The sequence below is a fragment of the Carassius gibelio genome, chromosome B24 (assembly GCF_023724105.1).
Source record: "Carassius gibelio isolate Cgi1373 ecotype wild population from Czech Republic chromosome B24, carGib1.2-hapl.c, whole genome shotgun sequence".
NCBI lineage: Eukaryota > Metazoa > Chordata > Actinopteri > Cypriniformes > Cyprinidae > Carassius > Carassius gibelio.
This window is the reverse complement of record NC_068419.1, coordinates 1,648,950-1,668,549: the sequence shown is the minus strand read 5'-3', so window position 1 is coordinate 1,668,549 and position 19,600 is coordinate 1,648,950. Positions and strand designations below refer to the sequence as shown.

The 19,600-nt window shown below is 37.9% G+C and overlaps 2 protein-coding genes and 2 long non-coding RNA genes across 4 annotated transcripts in view; 1 reads left to right on the top strand and 3 right to left on the bottom strand.

The window, feature by feature from the left end:
- Positions 1–688, bottom strand: part of LOC128013073 (uncharacterized) — a 46,982-nt gene extending 46,294 nt beyond the window's left edge. The window contains 3 exon segments of the mRNA XM_052595800.1: positions 20–228; positions 430–469; positions 655–688. Of these exon segments, the coding sequence (XP_052451760.1) occupies positions 20–220 (201 nt within the window). The 5' untranslated portion in view covers positions 221–228; positions 430–469; positions 655–688.
- Positions 689–4,228: 3,540 nt separating this feature from the next.
- LOC128012825 (uncharacterized) lies at positions 4,229–10,385 on the bottom strand. Its single transcript, XR_008183192.1, has 4 exons — positions 10,293–10,385; positions 10,103–10,146; positions 5,150–5,269; positions 4,229–5,073 (listed from the first exon to the last, which is right to left on the bottom strand). It is a non-coding gene; the product is annotated as an uncharacterized LOC128012825 (long non-coding RNA).
- Positions 10,386–10,667: 282 nt separating this feature from the next.
- On the top strand, positions 10,668–12,386 carry LOC128012826 (uncharacterized). The gene is made up of 3 exons (XR_008183193.1): positions 10,668–11,311; positions 11,711–11,820; positions 12,237–12,386. It is a non-coding gene; the product is annotated as an uncharacterized LOC128012826 (long non-coding RNA).
- A 3,172-nt stretch (positions 12,387–15,558) lies between these two features.
- cebp1 (CCAAT/enhancer binding protein (C/EBP) 1) lies at positions 15,559–19,540 on the bottom strand. Its single transcript, XM_052596355.1, has 3 exons — positions 19,450–19,540; positions 19,109–19,375; positions 15,559–17,738 (listed from the first exon to the last, which is right to left on the bottom strand). Exons 2-3 carry the CDS (start codon positions 19,373–19,375, stop codon positions 17,430–17,432), a joined length of 576 nt encoding a protein of 191 aa, XP_052452315.1. The 5' UTR covers positions 19,450–19,540; the 3' UTR covers positions 15,559–17,429.
- Between the last annotated feature and the right edge of the window lie 60 nt (positions 19,541–19,600).

Sequence of the window (19,600 nt, the reverse complement as noted above, 5' to 3'; positions counted from 1 at the left end):
TACAGAAATATGAACTTACCGTTCCCTTTGAAGTCTCACAGGTGATTTTATCACCATCTCGACTGACAATAGATGCTTTAAGATACTCCTCTGCGGCATCGGGAACAAAACATTCTTTCTTCATGTCAAAGGGGCGAGTTTGGGCCTCCAGACGCTCTATGTCCGACTTCCTGAGGTACGGAGCCGCAGGGCCAAACTCTGCCATCGCTGCATCCCCCATCTTTCACTCTGCTCACAAGTGCATACACAAGAGATGTTTTACATAGGAGTCTATTTAAGATGCATAAAAATAATTAAAGAAGAAAAAAAAATCCGTTTGAAATGCTAAAATCAGATCTAGTGTAGAAGACAGTCAGTTATAGATATAGACACTTGCTCTACACTTATTCAGACATTTATAATATGTGGGACCAAATGTGGGTCACTTACCTTTGTACTTCACCTCTTCAGAGACTGATGGTTTACTGTCCTAAAGACCCAAACACAAAATAAAACAGAAATGATTAACATCAAGCATTTATCTCCTTTATAGTCAATAATGAGCAAAAGTGCATCCTAAACAACATCCCTCTGTGCCTGATACCTAATCTACACCACAGGCATTACTAGTGAGACCAGGCTGTCATAAAGTCTGAGGCATCTCTGATTGCTTACCGGTTGATGTACAATAGAAAACCTGTCTGAAGCCATTGACTCTCCACCCCTTTTTATAATGATAGAGGTGCTCTAAATATGGTTGCAGGAATTTTCTGAAGCATGTCCGTGTCTCAGTTTGGTAAGGATACATGATAGTCTGGGTGTCTGCTGGAGGAGGAGGCACCTTTATTTTGTAATTCATGCCAGTAAGGAACAATATGCTTTGCCATGATATGTACTTTCATTGAACTTGCTTGCTTTTCAAATGCTATTTTTTAAGGTGAGTGAATTCAGGAGAAGATTTTGGCTGCTGTCACAAATGGTGGAATGTGAAATGCACTGAAAAGTTTCTGCTCACTACCAAAAAATAAATAAATTTTTGTCTAGTTTTCCATTAAACATTCCTAAAACAGGGCGTATTTACTTGACGCATAATGAAATTAGATTTTATGTTTTGTTTTTGCTTTTTATAGTACTTTTTAAAAAGTAAATGCCAATGGGGTGAAGTATTATTTTTCTTACCCCATACCATTTTTTTTTATTATTGTTTTAAGGAAAAACAGGTACAATTTTGAACTGACTTTCAGTTAGCTTTTCAAGTAAATGTATCTTTATTCAAGAATTTTTAGGTTTTTTTTTTTTTGTTTGCACTGGACAACAAGACAAAAATACTAAGAAAATAATGTTTGCATTTTTTTTTTTTACCATTGCACCTATGAACAAAGTGCTAATCTCAGTTCTTTGGATTAAAAAGGAGAATGGTTTTTACATCAGTTGGCAGGTGTTCGCTCAAAAAAGAATGCATCTCATTGTTTGTATCAACTGATCTGTACCTTGCTCAAGGACAAGCCAAGTTTCATTTCACTCTGTCCATCATAGATGCTTTTATCCGCCCGAGCAGCCGCAGCTGAATCTATAAGGACAAGGTCAGTTTCCAGCTGGCGCGATTGCTTCACTCAGGCCTCATCGCTGACACGCCATTGTTCCTTTGCCTTCACACTTGAAGACAAAGATAACCTGTGAAATTCTTGCTGGGTGCTTCTAAATTGATTGAGAAGAACAGCTTGTGTGATCTCTAATACCAGCATCCATATATGTATGTCCACAGCAGGCCGATGTCACTGCCCGAGTTAATAAATGTATACACATCTCCTCAATGTGAACTTGGAGCAATGCCTATTTTGTCCAATTCTTAGCTTCTTTTAATATCAGCTGCATCAGAGTTACAAGAACATTGGTCACTCAACTAGAGACAATCAACCAACAATGCTGGTGCATTATTTTCACACTTTATTATTGAGTGTTTAGTTGCCAAATGTTGGTCGTTGGTTGAGTTCAGATGTGTAAAGGCTCTGCATAAAGTGCATCTTCATTCAGATTTCACTTTACAGTGTCCAACATTGAACACACTTAATTGCTTGAATGGATAGTCCACTTACCCTCATCTTATTTCCATCTGTGGAAAACGAAAGAACGTATTTAGAAGTACAACATTGGACAAAAACATTCTTAAAATGTTTAAAGAGAAAAAACGTGTCAAGTTTGAACCATACAAGGGTGAGTTAAAGCTGGAAGGATTGTCATTTTGGGGAAAACGATCTACTGAATTTGAGGTACCGATATTCTAATGTAAAATGTATTTATTTATTTTTGTATCTAAAACTACTGAGCTCTATAATCAGCTCTTTGAAGATATGTATACTACACAGCTTGCATTGTTTGCACTGAAACATATGGAGGTCTGTGACAGACTGTCAGTCATCCTCTTTACACCGTCTTTTTTGTTGTTCCACATTGTTTCCTTCCCATTGTCCTTGAGTACAAAGATAACCCTGTGAAATTCCTACTGAGCCTCTGACGAAATGGGAGTAACTGATGAGGGACACTGAGAACACATAAAGCAGATTCCTCGATTGCAAAGGTCTCCAAGCGCATAAATAAACGTCAAGTGGTACATGTTGGCACCCTTGCAAACCATATACATACTACTTAAGTTACATGCCCAACTCGGGCAAAACAATGCCGTCACAAGACAAGTGTTTATTATTAACCGACAGGCAGCATTATATTGTGAGATGAAGCTTAAAGACAAACAGAGGAAATGGTCATTGTTTCCTTGGAATAAGCATTTATTCGGTTTGCATAATGAAAAATTGGTAACACTTTATTTTAAAGTCCTGTACTTATTATAGTATACTACATTAACTTTAACCCTGAACCTAAACCTAACCCATGTAGTTACTTTATATTATCCAATACTTTCTTAGGTTTAAATAAAGGTTAGTGCATGTACTGTAAAATAAAGTGCAACCAAAACTGAGTTCATTTAAGCAAATGAACAAAGATCAGTTCATATAAAATACAATGTTCACGTGTTTTATTCTCGTTATACACCCGTTACTGGATGTCTGAAGGGGTCAACCCTTTTGTTAACCTTTTGTTACTTTTGGAGGTGTTTAATATATTTATTGTTTCATTTGTTTTGCAGGTCTGAAGTTTTATGCACTTGGAAGAAATGAAGATGCAATGCCAGTGAAACAGATGAAGTAAAGCAACCTTTTTAGTTATTTTTTATCACAGTAGATGTTTTCAGCTTTATCTGACAATGATTTTTCCATTTCTTTTAGTTTTAATAAGACACACTTTTGTCAGTGAGAGATGCATCCTTCATATTATAAAGTGTACAAACAGGGCAAGACACCATGATTCTCCAACCATCTACAAAATATTTATGATTCAAAAGATTCATTTATGCTTGAAAGATTCAATGATGTGGTAGGTGCCTTTTTTTTCTCTAAGAAAATATAGCAAATGTTAAGTGTATTTTGTAAGCATATGTACATAATGTCAATCAGGTAAAGTAATAATTATGCAAGTAATGAAATGCATGACATTTTATTATAAAAGCTTGGCAGTTTAACCACTATAATGAATTGGAAGTTAACTTTAGTGAATTCATCATATGTATTGAATCGGTAAATAATGCAAAAGGAATGCACTGCCAACAATCAGTTTCTTAACTGGTACATTTTTCAATTTGAATTTCAGGAAAAAAGATTATTAAAAAAGTGCATAAATTACAGTTACATTCATTTAATCTTATTTAGATTTTAGCGATGGCCAGTTGTTCAGATTTACTTTGATTCTATGGATTTCTGTGAACATTTACTGATAGTGATCAAAACACAAGTTGGAGCATCTCAATTAATTTGTCTATAATTCCAGCTGGTAATCACTACCGTGCCATCATTGTATTTTTCCATAAAGTTAAACTTAAATAGTGTTGAACACCAATAATCTCTAATACTCGCATGTCGCATCACATTGCATATTGCAATTCAAATGCATCTGGTCAGTGGGTACATTTGTAAAGATAAACCCATTTAAATCAAAATACATTTTGAATAATTTATCCAATAAACAACTTATGTGAAATCAATGAATGTAAATGTATTCATGTGTACATGATTTACTCTAAATAGCCTGTATGTTCCCATGAATAGAAAAGTGCGTGCCAAATATCAAATAATGCACAGACCACAGGGAAGTTTTCATTTGCACGCTTTATTCTACAGCAATTAATGTCTGGAAGTCAAGAAGCACAGAGTCAAACTAAAAAAGCGTCTCAGAAAAATGACTGCTTCAAATCTTCATCGTGTAATCACTTCACTAATAAGTTTGATTTGTTTATTATTTTCGAGAAGTTCTAGTGCAGAGGTCGCCAACCCATTGATTGCGAAAGACTGGTCGTTCTATATCATTATCATTGTCCCAGAAGCTCCAGAATGTAATATAAAAATAAGTAGAAATACATTACATTCCTCTAGTCTTTGTGCTGTATTGTATTTATTTTGCAGTTATTTTCTGGATCTTCTGTGACAGTGATAAATAAAATACATCACATAGAGAGAGTGAATTTCCATTCATGTGTTTTAAGTCAGACCTGTATGTTCTCGTCTTAAATCTTGAAATTATAAACACTAAATCAAATCAAAAATGTGTTGGGATCATGATTCAAATTTGGCACATTTGACACGTTTGCTTGGTATAGAGCATATTAACATTAGGTAAAATTGCTAGTTTTTAAAAAAATGGGAATGAAGCATCATGATCAGTGCATCACTAATTAAAATGATAAATAAAAGGTCACAAATTGGAAAGACAATCTGGGATCTTTTTCAATAAGTTCTTCAGTAGGTAGATCTCGTCTTTCATAAAGGCTGAGATCAAGGATTTTGTGTTTAAAAAGGTTGGTGACCACTGTTCTAGTGTATAACTGGAGAAACTAGACCTGGTACATCTACACATTCAATAAACCTCAGCCTCTTCCAAAACTGCTCGAATTTCAGCTTTCTCCTGCTCCAACTGCTTACCATTTTTCTCTAGTTCATGAATGTTCTTTCCATCTCACCAATTTGACACTGAGCCAGCTTCTTCCTTCATGAATAAACAGAATCAGTCAAATGTGTGTATGGTATACTATATGGAAAACCCAAATATTTCCTGTTCATACTTAGCTTCCTCCAGCTCCTCAATCCTCTGGATGGCATCGGTTTCATACTTGAAACTGCTCCCTCAGCAGATCAGCTTCATGAGGAGCAGACTGAACTGCATCAGCAAGGGCGTTCTTAACCTACAAGATATTGAACATTAAAGTTTTCTGTTAAGGAGAACGGCCCAAAGCTGTAGCGTTAGGCTCTAGTCTCTTTGAGGAGTGTGGGTTTGAATCCCACTGCTCTTAGAAGAGCTTACTGAATGACAGCAGTTCAGTGATTAAGGTGAATTAAAGGTGCTGTAGGTAACTTTTGTAAAAAAATATTTTTTACATATTTATTAAACCTGTCATTATGTCCTGACAGTAGAATATGAGACAGATAATCTGTGAATAAATCAAGCTCCTCTGGCTCCTCCCAGTGTCCTATTGTCATTTCAGAATCAGAATGAGCTTTATTGCCAGGTATGTACACATACGAGGAATTTGTTTACGTGACAGAAGCTCCGCAGTACAACAGAATGACAGCGACAGAACATAAAACACATAATAAAAGAATAAAAAATACAAATAAGTAGATAGTGAATAACAATATCCAAATGACAATTGTAGGCAAGTATATTACAAAATGAAGTTATGTATGTACATATATATTGTGTGCAAAAATTTAAGTGTATACTAAGTATGTGTGTTAGATAAATAAAGTGTGTGTGTATATAAATATAAAGTGTAGTGTGTCCGCTGTTATTATAAGCTGTTCATAAGATGGATTGCCTGAGGGAAGAAACTGGTCCTGTGTCTGGTCGTTCTAGTGCTCAGTGCTCTGTAGCGTCGACCAGATGGCAACAGTTCAAAGAGGGAGTGTGCTGGATGTGAGGGGTCCAGAGTGATTTTGACAGCCCTTTTTCTCACTCTGGATAAGTACAGTTCTTGAATAGATGGGAGGGTTGAACCGATGATTCGCTCAGCAGTCCGGACTACTCTCTGTAGTCTTCTGAGGTCAGATTTAGAAGCTGAGCTGAACCAGACAGTTACTGAAGTGCAGAGGATGGATTCAATGATGGTGGAGTAGAACTGTTTCAGCAGCTCCTGTGGCAGGTTAAACTTCCTCAGCTGGCGGAGAAAGTACAACCTCTGCTGGGCCTTTTTCACAATGGAGTCAATGTGAATGTCCCACTTCAGGTCCTGAGAGATAGTGGTGCCCAGGAACCTGAATGACTCCACTGCAGTCACAGTGCTGTTCATGATGGTGAGTGGGGGGAGTGCAGGGGGGTTTCTCCTGAAGTCCACGATCATCTCCACTGTTTTGAGGGTGTTAAGCTCCAGGTTGTTGAGACTGCACCAGACAGCCAGCTCTTTTACCTCCTGTCTGTAAGCAGACTCGTCACCGTCCTGAATGAGGCCGATGAGTGTGGTGTCATCTGCAAACTTCAGGAGCTTGACAGAGAGGTCCTTAGATGTGCAATCATTAGTGTACAGGGAGAAGAGCAGTGGGGAGAGAACGCAGCCCTGGGGAGCTCCGGTGCTGATTGTACGGGTACTGGATGTGTATTTACCCAACCTCACTAGCTGCTGCCTGTCTGTCAGGAAGCTGTTGATCCACTGGCAGATGGAGGTGGGCACGGAGAGCTGATTTAGTTTGGGCAGGAGGAGGTTTGGGATGATCGTGTTGAAGGCCGAGCTGAAGTCCACAAACAGGATCCTCACATAAGTCCCCGGTCTGTCTAGGTGTTGCAGAACATAATGCAGTCCAATGTTTACTGCATCGTCCACAGACCTGTTTGCTCTGTAGGCAAACTGAAGAGGATCCAGCAAGGGCCCAGTGATGTCCTTCAGGTGGCCCAGCACCAGTTTTTCAAATGACTTCATGACTACAGACGTTAGAGCCACAGGCCTGTAGTCATTTAGTCCTGTAATTTTGGGTTTCTTAGGGATGGGGATGATGGTGGAACGTTTGAGGCATGAAGGGACTTCGCACAGCTCCAGCGATCTGTTGAAGATCTGTGTGAAGATGGGGGCCAGCTGGTCAGCACAGGATTTCAGACAGGCTGGTGTAACACAATCTGGGCCTGGTGCTTTTTTCCTTTTCTGCTTCCGGAAGACCTGGCGCACCGCATCCTCGCTGATCTGAATTGCAGGTGTGGGGGAGAGGGGGGATGCAGGAGGTGAGAATGGTGAGAGTGCTTGATTGGAGAGGTGTTCAGGATGGGTTGCAGGAGCTGTTAATGGTGTGAACGGTAGTTTGGAGAGGCATTCAGGGCTGGTTGCAGGAGTTGTGAAGGGTGTGAATGGTTTTGTGGGGAGGCGTTCAGGGCAGGTGATGGGTGTTCTTTCAAACCTGCAGTAAAACTCGTTCAGATCGTCTGCCAGTCGTTGATTCTCTACAGTGCTGGGGGGTGGTGTCTTGTAATTGGTGATCTTCTTTAGACTTTTCCACACTGATGCGGAGTCGTTGGAAGTGAACTGAGTCCTTATTTTTTCAGAATAATTCCTCTTTGCCACTTTGATCTCCTTTTCCAATGTGTATTTAGCCTGTTTATACAAGACATTGTCCCCCTTCACGTAAGCATCTTCTTTGGCCTGACGGAGCTGTCTGAGTTTTGCAGTGAACCACGGTTTGTCATTATTGTAAATTAGTTGAGTCTTTGTAGGAATACACATATCCTCACAGAAACTGATATATGATGTTACAGTCTCTGTGAGTTCATCCAGATCGGTGGCAGCAGCTTCAAAAACACTCCAATCAGTGAGGTCAAAACAAGATTGTAAATCCTGCTCTGCTTCATTAGTCCATCTTTTTACAGTCCTTGATACAGGTTTAGCTGATTTTAGTTTCTGCCTGTAGGACGGTATTAGATGAACCAGAAGGTGATCAGAACGTCCCAAAGCTGCTCGTGGAACAGAGTGAAATGCATCCTTTATTGTGGTGTAACAGTGATCCAATATATTACTGTCTCTTGTGGGACAAGTAACATGCTGTCTGTATTTTGGCAGTTCACGGGACAGATTGGCTTTATTAAAGTCCCCGAGAATGATTAAAACAGAGTCCGGGTGTTGTTGTTCTGTCTCTGTGATCTGATCAGCGAGTTTCTGTAAAGCTGAGCTGAAACTCCATCGCTCCCGGTAAAAATCAACCAATCAGAGCTGCGCTCCGTAACTTTGTTTGTGTTCAAAATGTAGAAAAATGTATATAATAAGCGAGTACACCATGAATCCATTTTCCAAACCGTGTTTTTAGCTTGTCCTGAATCACTAGGGTACATCTATAATAAGTAGGGGTGTAACGGTTCACAAAATTCACGGTTCGGTTCGATACGATACACTGATGTCACGGTTCGGTTCGGTTCGGTTCGATACGTTTTAGATACAGCAAAATGTAAAAACATCTCAACTTTTCAGAATGCCGCAAGCGCACCGCGGGTCATGTGACAAAAACCAACCAATCAGCTTCATCCTTTCCCGTAACAACGTTGAGAGCTCAGCCAAGATGAAGGAACAGCTGATCATAGTTGTATATGGATTGCAATTTTGAAATAAATTCAGTAGCAGAGCTACTGCAAGCGATTTTTAGAGCTGCAAATCCATTTATCCTTCGCTGAAATTTCCGCGTCTCATGGAGAGAGCACGTCATTGTTGCTTAGCAAAGACAGACGCCTCAGGAGAAAGACGCGCTTAGCGTTTTCCATGCGTTTTTAGGCACGATATGTGAACGGCCCCTAAGGCGCTCGCTCACTCAGCACGCGCTGAAGGCTCGTTGCAAAATGTCTAATGCATTTAACAGACCAGAAATATAAGATCCTAAAATAACCAACAGGTCTGGTGTTTGGGTTGGATTCCCTGTAAGCTATAGTGTCTAAATGCTGCAGGGATAGTTTGCTGCGTGCATGTTTCTCCTTTTTTTCGTCTTTTCCCAGATAGTACTGACGCATATATCCCAGATATTCCCGCTGTTTTTTTTTTTTTTTGTAATCCCGCTGGTGTACCCTGTCATGTTGCAGATGCGACATACCGTTGTTTTTTTATCCACCACTCTCTTGCCATCACCATTATAGCTTAAAGGGAATCCAAAGTGCACCCAAACACCAGACCTGTTGGTTATTGGAGGATCTTCTCATTTCTAGTCTGTTAAACGCATTGGCTATTTTGCAACGAGCCTTCAGCGCGTACTGAGTGAGCGAGCGCCTGCTGAGTAGCCTAACATAAACATATAAGATGGTGTTTTTTTCTTCTTCGGGAGTGTCAGGGGCGTTGCCTGTTACGTTGTTTGGGTTATTGGGCTACCTTGTTGAACGCATATCATTATATTTCTTTCTCTCTCTTTTTTTTTTTTTTTCAAATATAATTAATTACTCCAACGAACCGTTCGGTATACATAATGCGTACCGCGTACCGAACCGAAAGCGTCGTACCGAACGGTTCAATACGAATACGCGTATCGTTACACCCCTAATAATAAGTGTTTATATTCGGACTATTTTAGATTGCTTCGGGGATACCGCGGCGGAGTAACCCAGTACCTTTGTGATTCTTCATAGATATAAACTGAGAGAAGTAGTTCCGGCTACGATGTTCTTCCGCAAGACGCAAGCAGTTCTGTTTATTAACCGCTAGAGCGTCAAAAGTTCCCTACCGCAGCTTTAATGTTGCACTGTGTTACTCTAAACTTGTGGGTTCACAAGTGTACTCTGTCTCTTTAAAACTTAAAGGTGACACATTGAAAGATGAAAAAGTGCAAATATTTAATAAAATGGTAAAATAAAATCTATAAAAAAAATTAGATTAAAGACTTTTTTTTTTCTTGAGGCAAAAAAAATATATATATATATCATGCATATTTAAAGGTTATTAAAAGGTGCTTCAAGCCACAATCAGTAATTTCACCCTTGTTAATGAAGCTGTATTGCCATAAACCACGAGCAAATTTCATTATCAAACACACAGTGACCACAGAAACACGAATATGAGGTGCATTACCTCTGACAGCCACCAAACCAGAAAATATTACTGCAAACGCTCCCCTAGAACCAGTACAGTCAGAGATAATGGTTCAAAATCCTTCATCGTGAATTACAGGTATTAGAATCTCATTATAATTCAAAACAATAATAATAAATGAAAAAAGAAAGACTTCAGCTTGCTTGGTGACTAAATAGCTGCATATTACCTGTTCACAAGTTGAAAAGCTTGAGGGAAAGTTGAATGGCCGAAGCAGAGGATCCTCTCAACAGTGTGACCTTCCTCTCTTTTATAAAACCACTATCCATCTAAATAAGGGAGCTGGCGCACTGTTATGCCAAACTGCTGTTGTGTTTGGTTCAGCTGAGGTAGGGAGGGATAAGCCAACAACATCCCAAAGACATATAACTTTTGGCATGTCTGCAACAAAAAGCGGGTGGAATGTAAAGTTGCAATCAAATTTGGGTATTTATGGAGTGATTTATCCAGGCACATGCAACTAAACAAGTTTGAAATGTGATCTGTGAGACAATGGGTTCAGATGGGTTGAAGGTCAATGAGCGACAGATGAAACGGTTCCTTGCATCATTTGTCCTGGGGTACAAAGATAACCCTGTGAAATTCCTGGAAAGTGACGCCCGTTGATAGAGAATTTTGGGCCGCAGACAGTAGCACGTCCATTTATGTAACGCTGTGGAGCGTCTCACTGAAAGACGGATATAAAGGAAGAGTGATGGACCACTTTGGTGTATTGTAGTGGTGAAACTAAAGCAGTGATGGCCTTGCTGTGATATCCTGTGCATGCTTTCACCATCACAAGACAAGCGAGACAAATGAGGTATCGTCTTTCTGTCGGGTCAAACGTTTGGTGGCCTGCCCAGTTCTGCTGTTTACGTGCCCCTGTCATAGTGTAAATTATCTATGAGGTTAAATTTTATAAAACACACTTGCCATTTTTATTCTTATCTAGTTGATCTTATAGAAACCACTCATTGGGAAAGAAGTGTTTGTATCAAGGCTATTATTGTAGCTCAGTGTTTGCCAACAGTCAAGTATGGTTTCAACCAATGCATTGGACGTTTTTATTGTGCATACATTCATCTCATCTACAACCGAACCCTCAGAGACTCCTAATCTCCCGGGAAGAATCTCCTAAAAACGATTAGTCGATTGGGATTGACAGTACGAGAGAGGACACAAGCAGCCCGCTGTCTGGGAATCATAATGGTAATTCAATAGAGCTACGATGCTAAATTAAATCACTTTGTGTCTTTAGGAGTACACTACATTTGATATTGTGTGTTATACTGAAATGGATTCGTATTTAGGGTTCCCATACATTTCAACCAATGACTTAAGACTATTTCCAATATAACATCACTCACAAAGAGCAATTTCTGCTCATGACAAGAAAATCACTAGCATTTCATAACACATTGCCAAGACAAGGATTTTAATATATTTCCTGGTTTGAAATCCATGGGAACCTTGGAATTGTTGTTGTATATAGGGGGAAAAAAAGTTGATTGATATGCTTTTTTAAATATTATTTGTGTTAACATTTGGGGGCGCTGTTGTGAAGCTCTACAGGACGAACATAGACTGACCTTTTTGACTTGATTTCAGAATCAGGAGGAGTTTTCCAGAGAGTTTTCAATGGCTTCGTCTCATGAGCTCACCAACAAAAACTGAAGAGCCAAAAATACACCATCCATCAAAATACTGATAGACCAGAGGTACAACAATACATGTCAAACACACTTCCAAAGAACACACTCACTTCTAATCATGACTGTGGTTTTACCAGATTTTATTTGTTATTAGACTTGGTTAAAGATTTAGTAATAAAGAAATAAGGGATGCTATCAATCAGCATCATTAAAGGATAAAATAATCCTCAGCGATGCGTCGATCAGTCCTGCAGAGATCTTCTGGGCGCACCATTCTTAGCATCAATGAGTTAAAGTACTTAGAGAATCCAATCCCATCTGGAGTGAACACTTAAGCCTGTTCTGAAAGGGATAAATATGTTTCAAAACGACCTGTCATTTTGAGCCCTTATCTCATATTGGTCTAATATATTACTAATAAGTCACTGAATGCTACTTGGGTCAGATAATGCTTTATTAAGAGTGTATGCCCTTGTTTTCAGACTCAGTAGATGCACTTCTGTACCCTTCACACATGTGCCATGACTCCACCAACACGTGTTAGGAATGACTGGACTCCGAGGTCAGTCCCTCAGGATTTGTGGTTGAAGAGTGAAGGCTAGGTCTCTGGGTTGGGCGTAGCCAGAAGAGGAACGTTATCCCTACTGTTCTCCATCAGCCAGTGTCTGTGGAAGAGGTTTGCGTTTGCTCTCTGGGAGAAGAAGGATGTAGTGATTACACCGATTCATGAGAGGAGAACTAAGACGGCCAACGCATCCCAAAGCCATGACCGCTCCCACACCACTTCCTCTGTGGACACAAGAATGGGACATTAAAACCACATTCATAATGTGTTTCTACGAAATTTACTGACTAAGTGGAAATATCACCCATTTACTGGTTGAAGAAAAGAGGAAGCATTACTTGCCTTTAAGTTGTTGTCAATGTTAGTTTCCAAGTTGGAAATTGGAAATTAATTGCCTCTCAAGTTAGGAAAACTCAGATGATCTTGATTCCGGAGTTTTAGAATTTGGCAAGCTATAAACTATGCCAAAGAGAACCATTAAAAAGAAAAAAAAAATATCAAAATTAAGGCAAGATGCATAGGGTAAAAAATGTTAACTAATAGATATACTTATATTATTGATTGCATGATTACATTAAGACATGCAAACAATTTTATGAAATGTTTAAATATGCAAATGAAGGATTGCATAAACTAAATACACTATCTTGCATAGATTTGAAAGTCGGTTTCACAATTTTCCTTTGATTTTGACATTTGAGCTAAACGTTTTACAGAGATTGTTTTTTATTTCTTTTTTTATCATTCCATAAACTTACAAAATAAAATAAAAAAACAGTTTCTACAATGGTCAGATAAACAAACCCTCTATTTAAAACTTAATATATATAGAAATGCTGTGTAAGTGGAGAAAAATCTCTCAGATTTTAAAGAGATGTATTGTAGTTTAAATATACAAATGCAAAAGATAAAATAATATAATAAACTGAACACTTAAATGTGTATTTGTGTGTTTCCAGTTGGCAATAACACAGACAGAATAAAGGGTTAAGGGTCGCACAAGGGTTAAGATTGTTTAGATATTTGTACTGTAAACAAAACAAACACGCTCTGAAGTGTGACGTACAGCGTGAGGAAGATGCCCAGGTTCAGACAACCTCTGAATATAACATTTATTAAAACTATAAATGTTGCAAAGTAGTAAAATTATTTAAATTATATATATATATATATATATATATATATAATATTTGAGTATGAAGCACATTACAAAAATACGGAAACTTGACAGCAGAAGCAAAGTAAATATGCTGTGACATTCAAAATTGTTCATTTATGACCATGGAGTTTCTCTGATATAATAATAATAAAGGATAAATATTGCATGATTATTGCATTTTTATATAAAACCCCATCTTTTCTGGTTTAAGACATTTTATTATAGATTTAGTTCAGACAATAAGAGAAATCCATAGTGCTATCAACTAAAATTAAAAACTGTTAATTGGGAAAAACGTTAAATGTTTATTTATATATATATACACAGAATCTTATTTTATTTTAGTACTGTAAGTTAACATTTATTAAATCTGAAACAAAAATATTAAAGGAAAAACTAAGGAAAAAAAACTTAAAACAAACAAAAATTATATGAATACTAAAATTAAGTTACAATTCTAAGAAAAAAAATCAATTTGGTTAAATTAGATGTAATTAAAATTAAATTATAATAACAAATATATTCTAGTAAAAACTTTTGCATGTTTGTCACACTTAAATGTTTCAGATCATCAAACAAATGTAAATATAAAAGAACACAACATGCAGTTTTTATTATTAAGGGAAAACTAAATACAAAACTACATGGCTTTGTGTTCAGTTTCTCTAGACGCACCCAGAAAACTCTCTCACACCCCTGTATATGATAGCTGTAGATAGATAGATAGATAGTATTTAACAACAGAGATGACTAATCTCTAACACAGACAGCTTGACAGAGACATAATTGGTATTTAGAGCGAGAGAATAAAAGAGATTTCAACTTCAGATGAAAACGAGCAAATTAAAGCATAACATGAATGAGTAACATTAAAGAATAAAGATCAAAAGTAAATGAAAAACATCAAAGAGGAGTGAAATGATGGAATGAATAGAACGAAAGGATTGGAGGGATGCAAGAGTTACAAGTGGAGTATAGAGAGAAAAAATTATTATAGAAAGCAAAAAAAGAAAAAAAATATGAACATGAATGCGTTTATGCAAATGAGCGGGTCTTCTGAACATCATTCATGAGTCCTGATATTAAAATTACTTTATTTCTAAAAACCTGGATCTGGATCTTTACCTGCTACTGCAGATGAGCTCCAGCACATCCACACGGAAGAAGATGAAGATGTGTCCTGGACTGGATCTCACGCGTTGAGTGACGGAAGCAGATCCGCGGCTCCGAGACGCGCACAGGGCGGAAAAACCGGCGAGTTTCGGAAACCGTCGGGAACTTTCGGAAATATTATTCAAAGACGCAGCTGCAGTACATCCACACGGCCACACGGGGGAGCCATTTATCACATCCAAATCATTTACTGTACTTCACACTGTGCAGCAGAGTACAGTACAGTGCAGTGGAGAAAAAGGATTTGCATGAAGGTATGATATATTTATAATATTCAGGAGCAGTTTCCACGTTTCATTAACAGTTAATTAGTTTTGTATATTATTCAACATGGTGACTGTTTTCATAAGACAAAAATACCATGTTATTTTAACTTTGTGTTATTTTGTATGAGTTTAAGTGACTTATATCAAATTAACTGTATTTATAAAAACTAGTTTGGGACTGCTTTTTAATAGCCTTACTTTATAAGCTGTTTATTCAGTATTAATCACATTCTTAACAGACTTAATATTTAGATTTTTTTTTACAACATATATATATATATATATATATATATATATATATATATATATATATATATAGTCAGTACAGTAGTATCACTATATATTGCATGCAGTACAGACTAGAGAGTATTGATAAATGCATTATGAAATCTGCACAGTATGTGAATCTTCTGCATGATGAAATGCATCCTATAACGCCTGTCAAAAAAGTGAAGTATGCAACAAGGAACTCCTGCACAAATCCAGTTTTGTGTAAAATTAGTTCTACTCCGTGTGAAGTCAAATCAAGGGCAGTGCATTGTGGGATACAGTATCTCAAAGTGTGCTCTGGATGCCGAATCATTTTAGGTCATCTAGGTGTTGTATAAATGTAGATTAATATAACACCGTACACACAGGGATGAATCAATGATTTTATTTGATGAAGCACAAATATGCAATGTCTCAATAAACACAAGCTCACGATACATGAATAATGCAGAATGCTTTTAATTAGACGATGAAGCATAGCAAGTCACACTGTTTTATATCATCACCATCATCATATCTGATGCTATTCTGGTTCTACTATCTGATGCCATTATATTCGTCTAGCCTTGAATATCCCCCAAAAAAGCTATTATAGTATGATAAGCGATGCATGTTTTATTGATTGATGCACACAGAAAGCATCAGGTGTTGAGAGTTCGGATCTCTGCCTGTTCTCTCGCTCGCTCTTGAGTAACACAGCCTCAGTTGAAACACACTCTTTCCTAACCCTGTGGCCAGATTTCAGGTCTGGGACCGCAGATTGCCCCACCGTCACACAGAATCCAGTTACAACACAAACATCAACAGTCGTGCCAATGAATGAAAGTGAGGGTCTGCTCCAGTGGATGTGCAGCGCAGGTTCAGCGTTATCAGCCGCAGTCATCTGCATCCCTACGAGATAACGCCGTGTCCTCAGCCTGCAGTGGAAGCCACAGGAAGACCGAACGGCTCTGTGCAATGATGCTATCACTATCACTGTCCCACAGGGGTGTTGAAATCTCACCCGTCCCACTGCCGCTCGGCCTGAGCTCCTCCACACAAACACCCGAGTCATCGCGTCCGTTTGAAGAGAGGAAAGATGACATTCTGCTATCGTGTTGTGCAATTCACAATCAATGCAAATCGGCCGAATAATCGCATTAACCATTTCACCACGACTTGAAGACTGCATGAAGTCGTTTATTCGGATGTTTCCCTTTATACTTTTGATTTAAGTGCTAGTGATCACTCGGGGTAAGTTGTGACAGGCTCTGGGTTTATTAAAGTTTAATTGCACAAATCCATTTGATCTAGCGATGGTTTTGTGTGTTGTTTTTAAAAGACCAAGATCCAATTATTAGCTCAAAATTAAAATATATTTTAGAACACTGTCAGATAAAGTTAACTATAAACTGAATTTAGATTTTAAGTGAAACTGTTCATTTGTGATTGTGAAACAAATGAACAAATTAAATAACATTGGCCTAAAATATTTGACTTAAATATTATATCATATTGAATGGCTTCGCAGCAAAATGTTAAAAGTAAAACAACAACAACAACAAATCTGAAGCAAGAAAATACAGTGTATAAAGTCATGTAAATATAAAAATGGAATTGGCTCAAAAGTAGTTATATAGAATCACAAATACATACATATTTTTTTGGGGGAAATGTGTTTTATGTTGCTGTAATTGTATCAAATTCATTACAATTTATTTTTGATATACAGTATTTGTGTGTAATTAGTTCAACTACAGTGTTCGTTTACATAAATATTTTGTCTATAAAAATTGACTTCTAAAAAATTACTGAAAAGCACAAAAATTTTCACGAGTCAAAAAATGTGACCGTTTATTTAAATCAAATCAGAAAACCTCAAACTACAATGTCTAAATGCTCAAGGCATCCTCATAACCATTTCTATTCTTTATTACAGTATAGAACAGGCTAATATTTTCAGCCACATCAGATCACAAAACGAAGAGTGATGTAAAAACAAGTTATAATGTCTTCTATTGTTGGAAAACAGGTTTAGATGCTCGGCGTGTGCTTCTTTTTTAAATTCACGTTAAAAATGAGAAAGCATTTACTGAGCACAAACACAAAGCCAATTCTGGGAGAAATAAAACCAACAAATGCAAAACTGGAATTCAGAAGCGCACGCTGAACCATTGATGCCATACCGAACGGTTCGATATTATAACATTTACATGAAACTATCCAAAAAAAATCACAAAGCCAATCCCAACTGACAGAACCTTCAGTCTCCAGCGGTGTCCTGCTCTCTGGCCTGTAGGTGGCGCTGTGACAGATAGTGTCTGAGTGAATCCACCTCGTGCGACAGACGCTGGATGTGCAGCTGTAGGTTGTGGTTCTCGTCCTGGAGCTGTAGCGCCCTCTGCTGGGTCAGCTGGATCCGACGCCGCGCTTTATCGCGACTCTTCCTCACCGCGATGTTGTTGCGCTCTCGACGCAGACGGTACTCCACGCTGTCTTTGCTCGGGCCGCGCTTGTGTCCCATCGGCCGCAGGGTGGAGGCTGGGGGCGGCAGAAGAAACTGCGAAAAATCCTTCCCGAAGATTCGTGGAGTTACCGAGAACGGAAGAGAAAAACAAGTCCAAGTAAAAAGCGAGACATTTACATAATAATAGAACAGAAAGCATAAGATTTACAAGAAATGGAATACATTGGAAAATTACGCAAACCAAACGATCCATAAAACTAGTGCTCCTAAACGAAAACGATAAATAAAATGTTAACCGAAATATTACGAATTTAAAAATAATAATATTTCGGCAACATCTCATTTTTTTTAGTTTAACTAGAAAACAACTAAAGCTAAAATAATTAAACACTGATGTTATTCAAATATATTTAATACGAACAACAATCATCTAAAACTGAAATGTGTTCATTTTAAAAGTTTCAAGACTTTTATTTTACATTTATGCATTTTTTGGATTAGATTTAAAACGTGAGGGAAACTGACACTAACACTTTCCCTCCACATGAAAAATCTTGGAGGGGTTTATAATTATTTTACTGAATTTCCTGGACACAAAAAAAATAAAATACTTTATCATGTATAATATATGAAAATAAAGGAAATAAGTCAAGTGTACATTTTTCTAAATTGAGATGCATACATCATCTGAAGCTGAATAAATCATCTCTCCGTTGATGTGTGGTTCAATATTTGTTGCAAGAGATGCAACTATTTGAAAACCTGGAAACTGAAGGAGCAAAAAAAAAATCTAAATATTGAGAAAATCATCTTTAAAGTTGTCCAAATTAAGTTTTTAGAAATGCATATCACTAATCAAAAATTATGTTGTTTTGTATTTAAAAAATATCTCCATGGAACATGATCTTTAATTAATATCCTAATGATTTTTGGCATAAAATAAAAATCAATTCTGACCCATACAATGTATTGTTGGCTCTTGCTACAAATATACCCCAGAGACTTAAGACTGCTTTTGTGCTCAGGGACACATATATAAAAAAAAAAACTTTTAACCAATTAATTGTACTCAGACAAACATTTATTTATTTATTTATTTATTTATAGTCACCGAACTTAATGTTATTATACAAACATTAAATGCACAATTACTATTTACCCCTATAATTATTTGTATACATAATCTCATAAATGATCAATAAATATGTTTAAATAAGGCATAAATATATATATATATATTTTTAAGTTTCAGTTTAAACAGACGTGCATTTTAGAGATTTAAAAAAGATAGTGTTTAATGCTCAATTTAATTTCACTCAAATACAGATATTAATTTATCAGATGTTATTATTTAAATCGACATCAATCTGGAGCCATAATGTGAGCAGAACACAAAGGCCGTGTGTGTGTGTGTGTGTGTGAGAGAGTGAGTGTGTGTGTGTGTGTGTGAGAGAGTGTGTGTGTGTGTGTGTCACCTGCTGGTTCTGCTGCGCTGCTCGTTCAGAGCTGCTGGGGGTCAGACACGAGGAGTACGGCTCGAAGCCCATCATCTGCTCCATGCTCCGGCCGTCTGGAGTCTTGGGGAAGACCATGGGCTGACCGTACACACCTGTGTCCATCTGAGACATCTGACCGCTCATGCTGCTGGGGTCAGGGTTCAGAGCGCCGGCCGGAGAGCTGGACGACTGATGATGGAGCGCAAACATACAGATGGAGGACGCAGGGCTGTCGGAGACGGACATCTGTGGAGGAAGACACACAGCTCTACAGAAGCAGCGAGACATGAAGCGACGAGAGAAGATGTGTGTGTACTCACGGCTCAGGACGGCTGGAGCTTCTCGTCTGCTCTCAAACACAATCTTTGTGTGTTCTTCCACAGGATCCGTTATGATACAGGTACTTCAGCGCCTGTCAATGACACCATCACTTCCTCTGTCACAACCTCCCCTCCTTCCCCCTCCAATTAT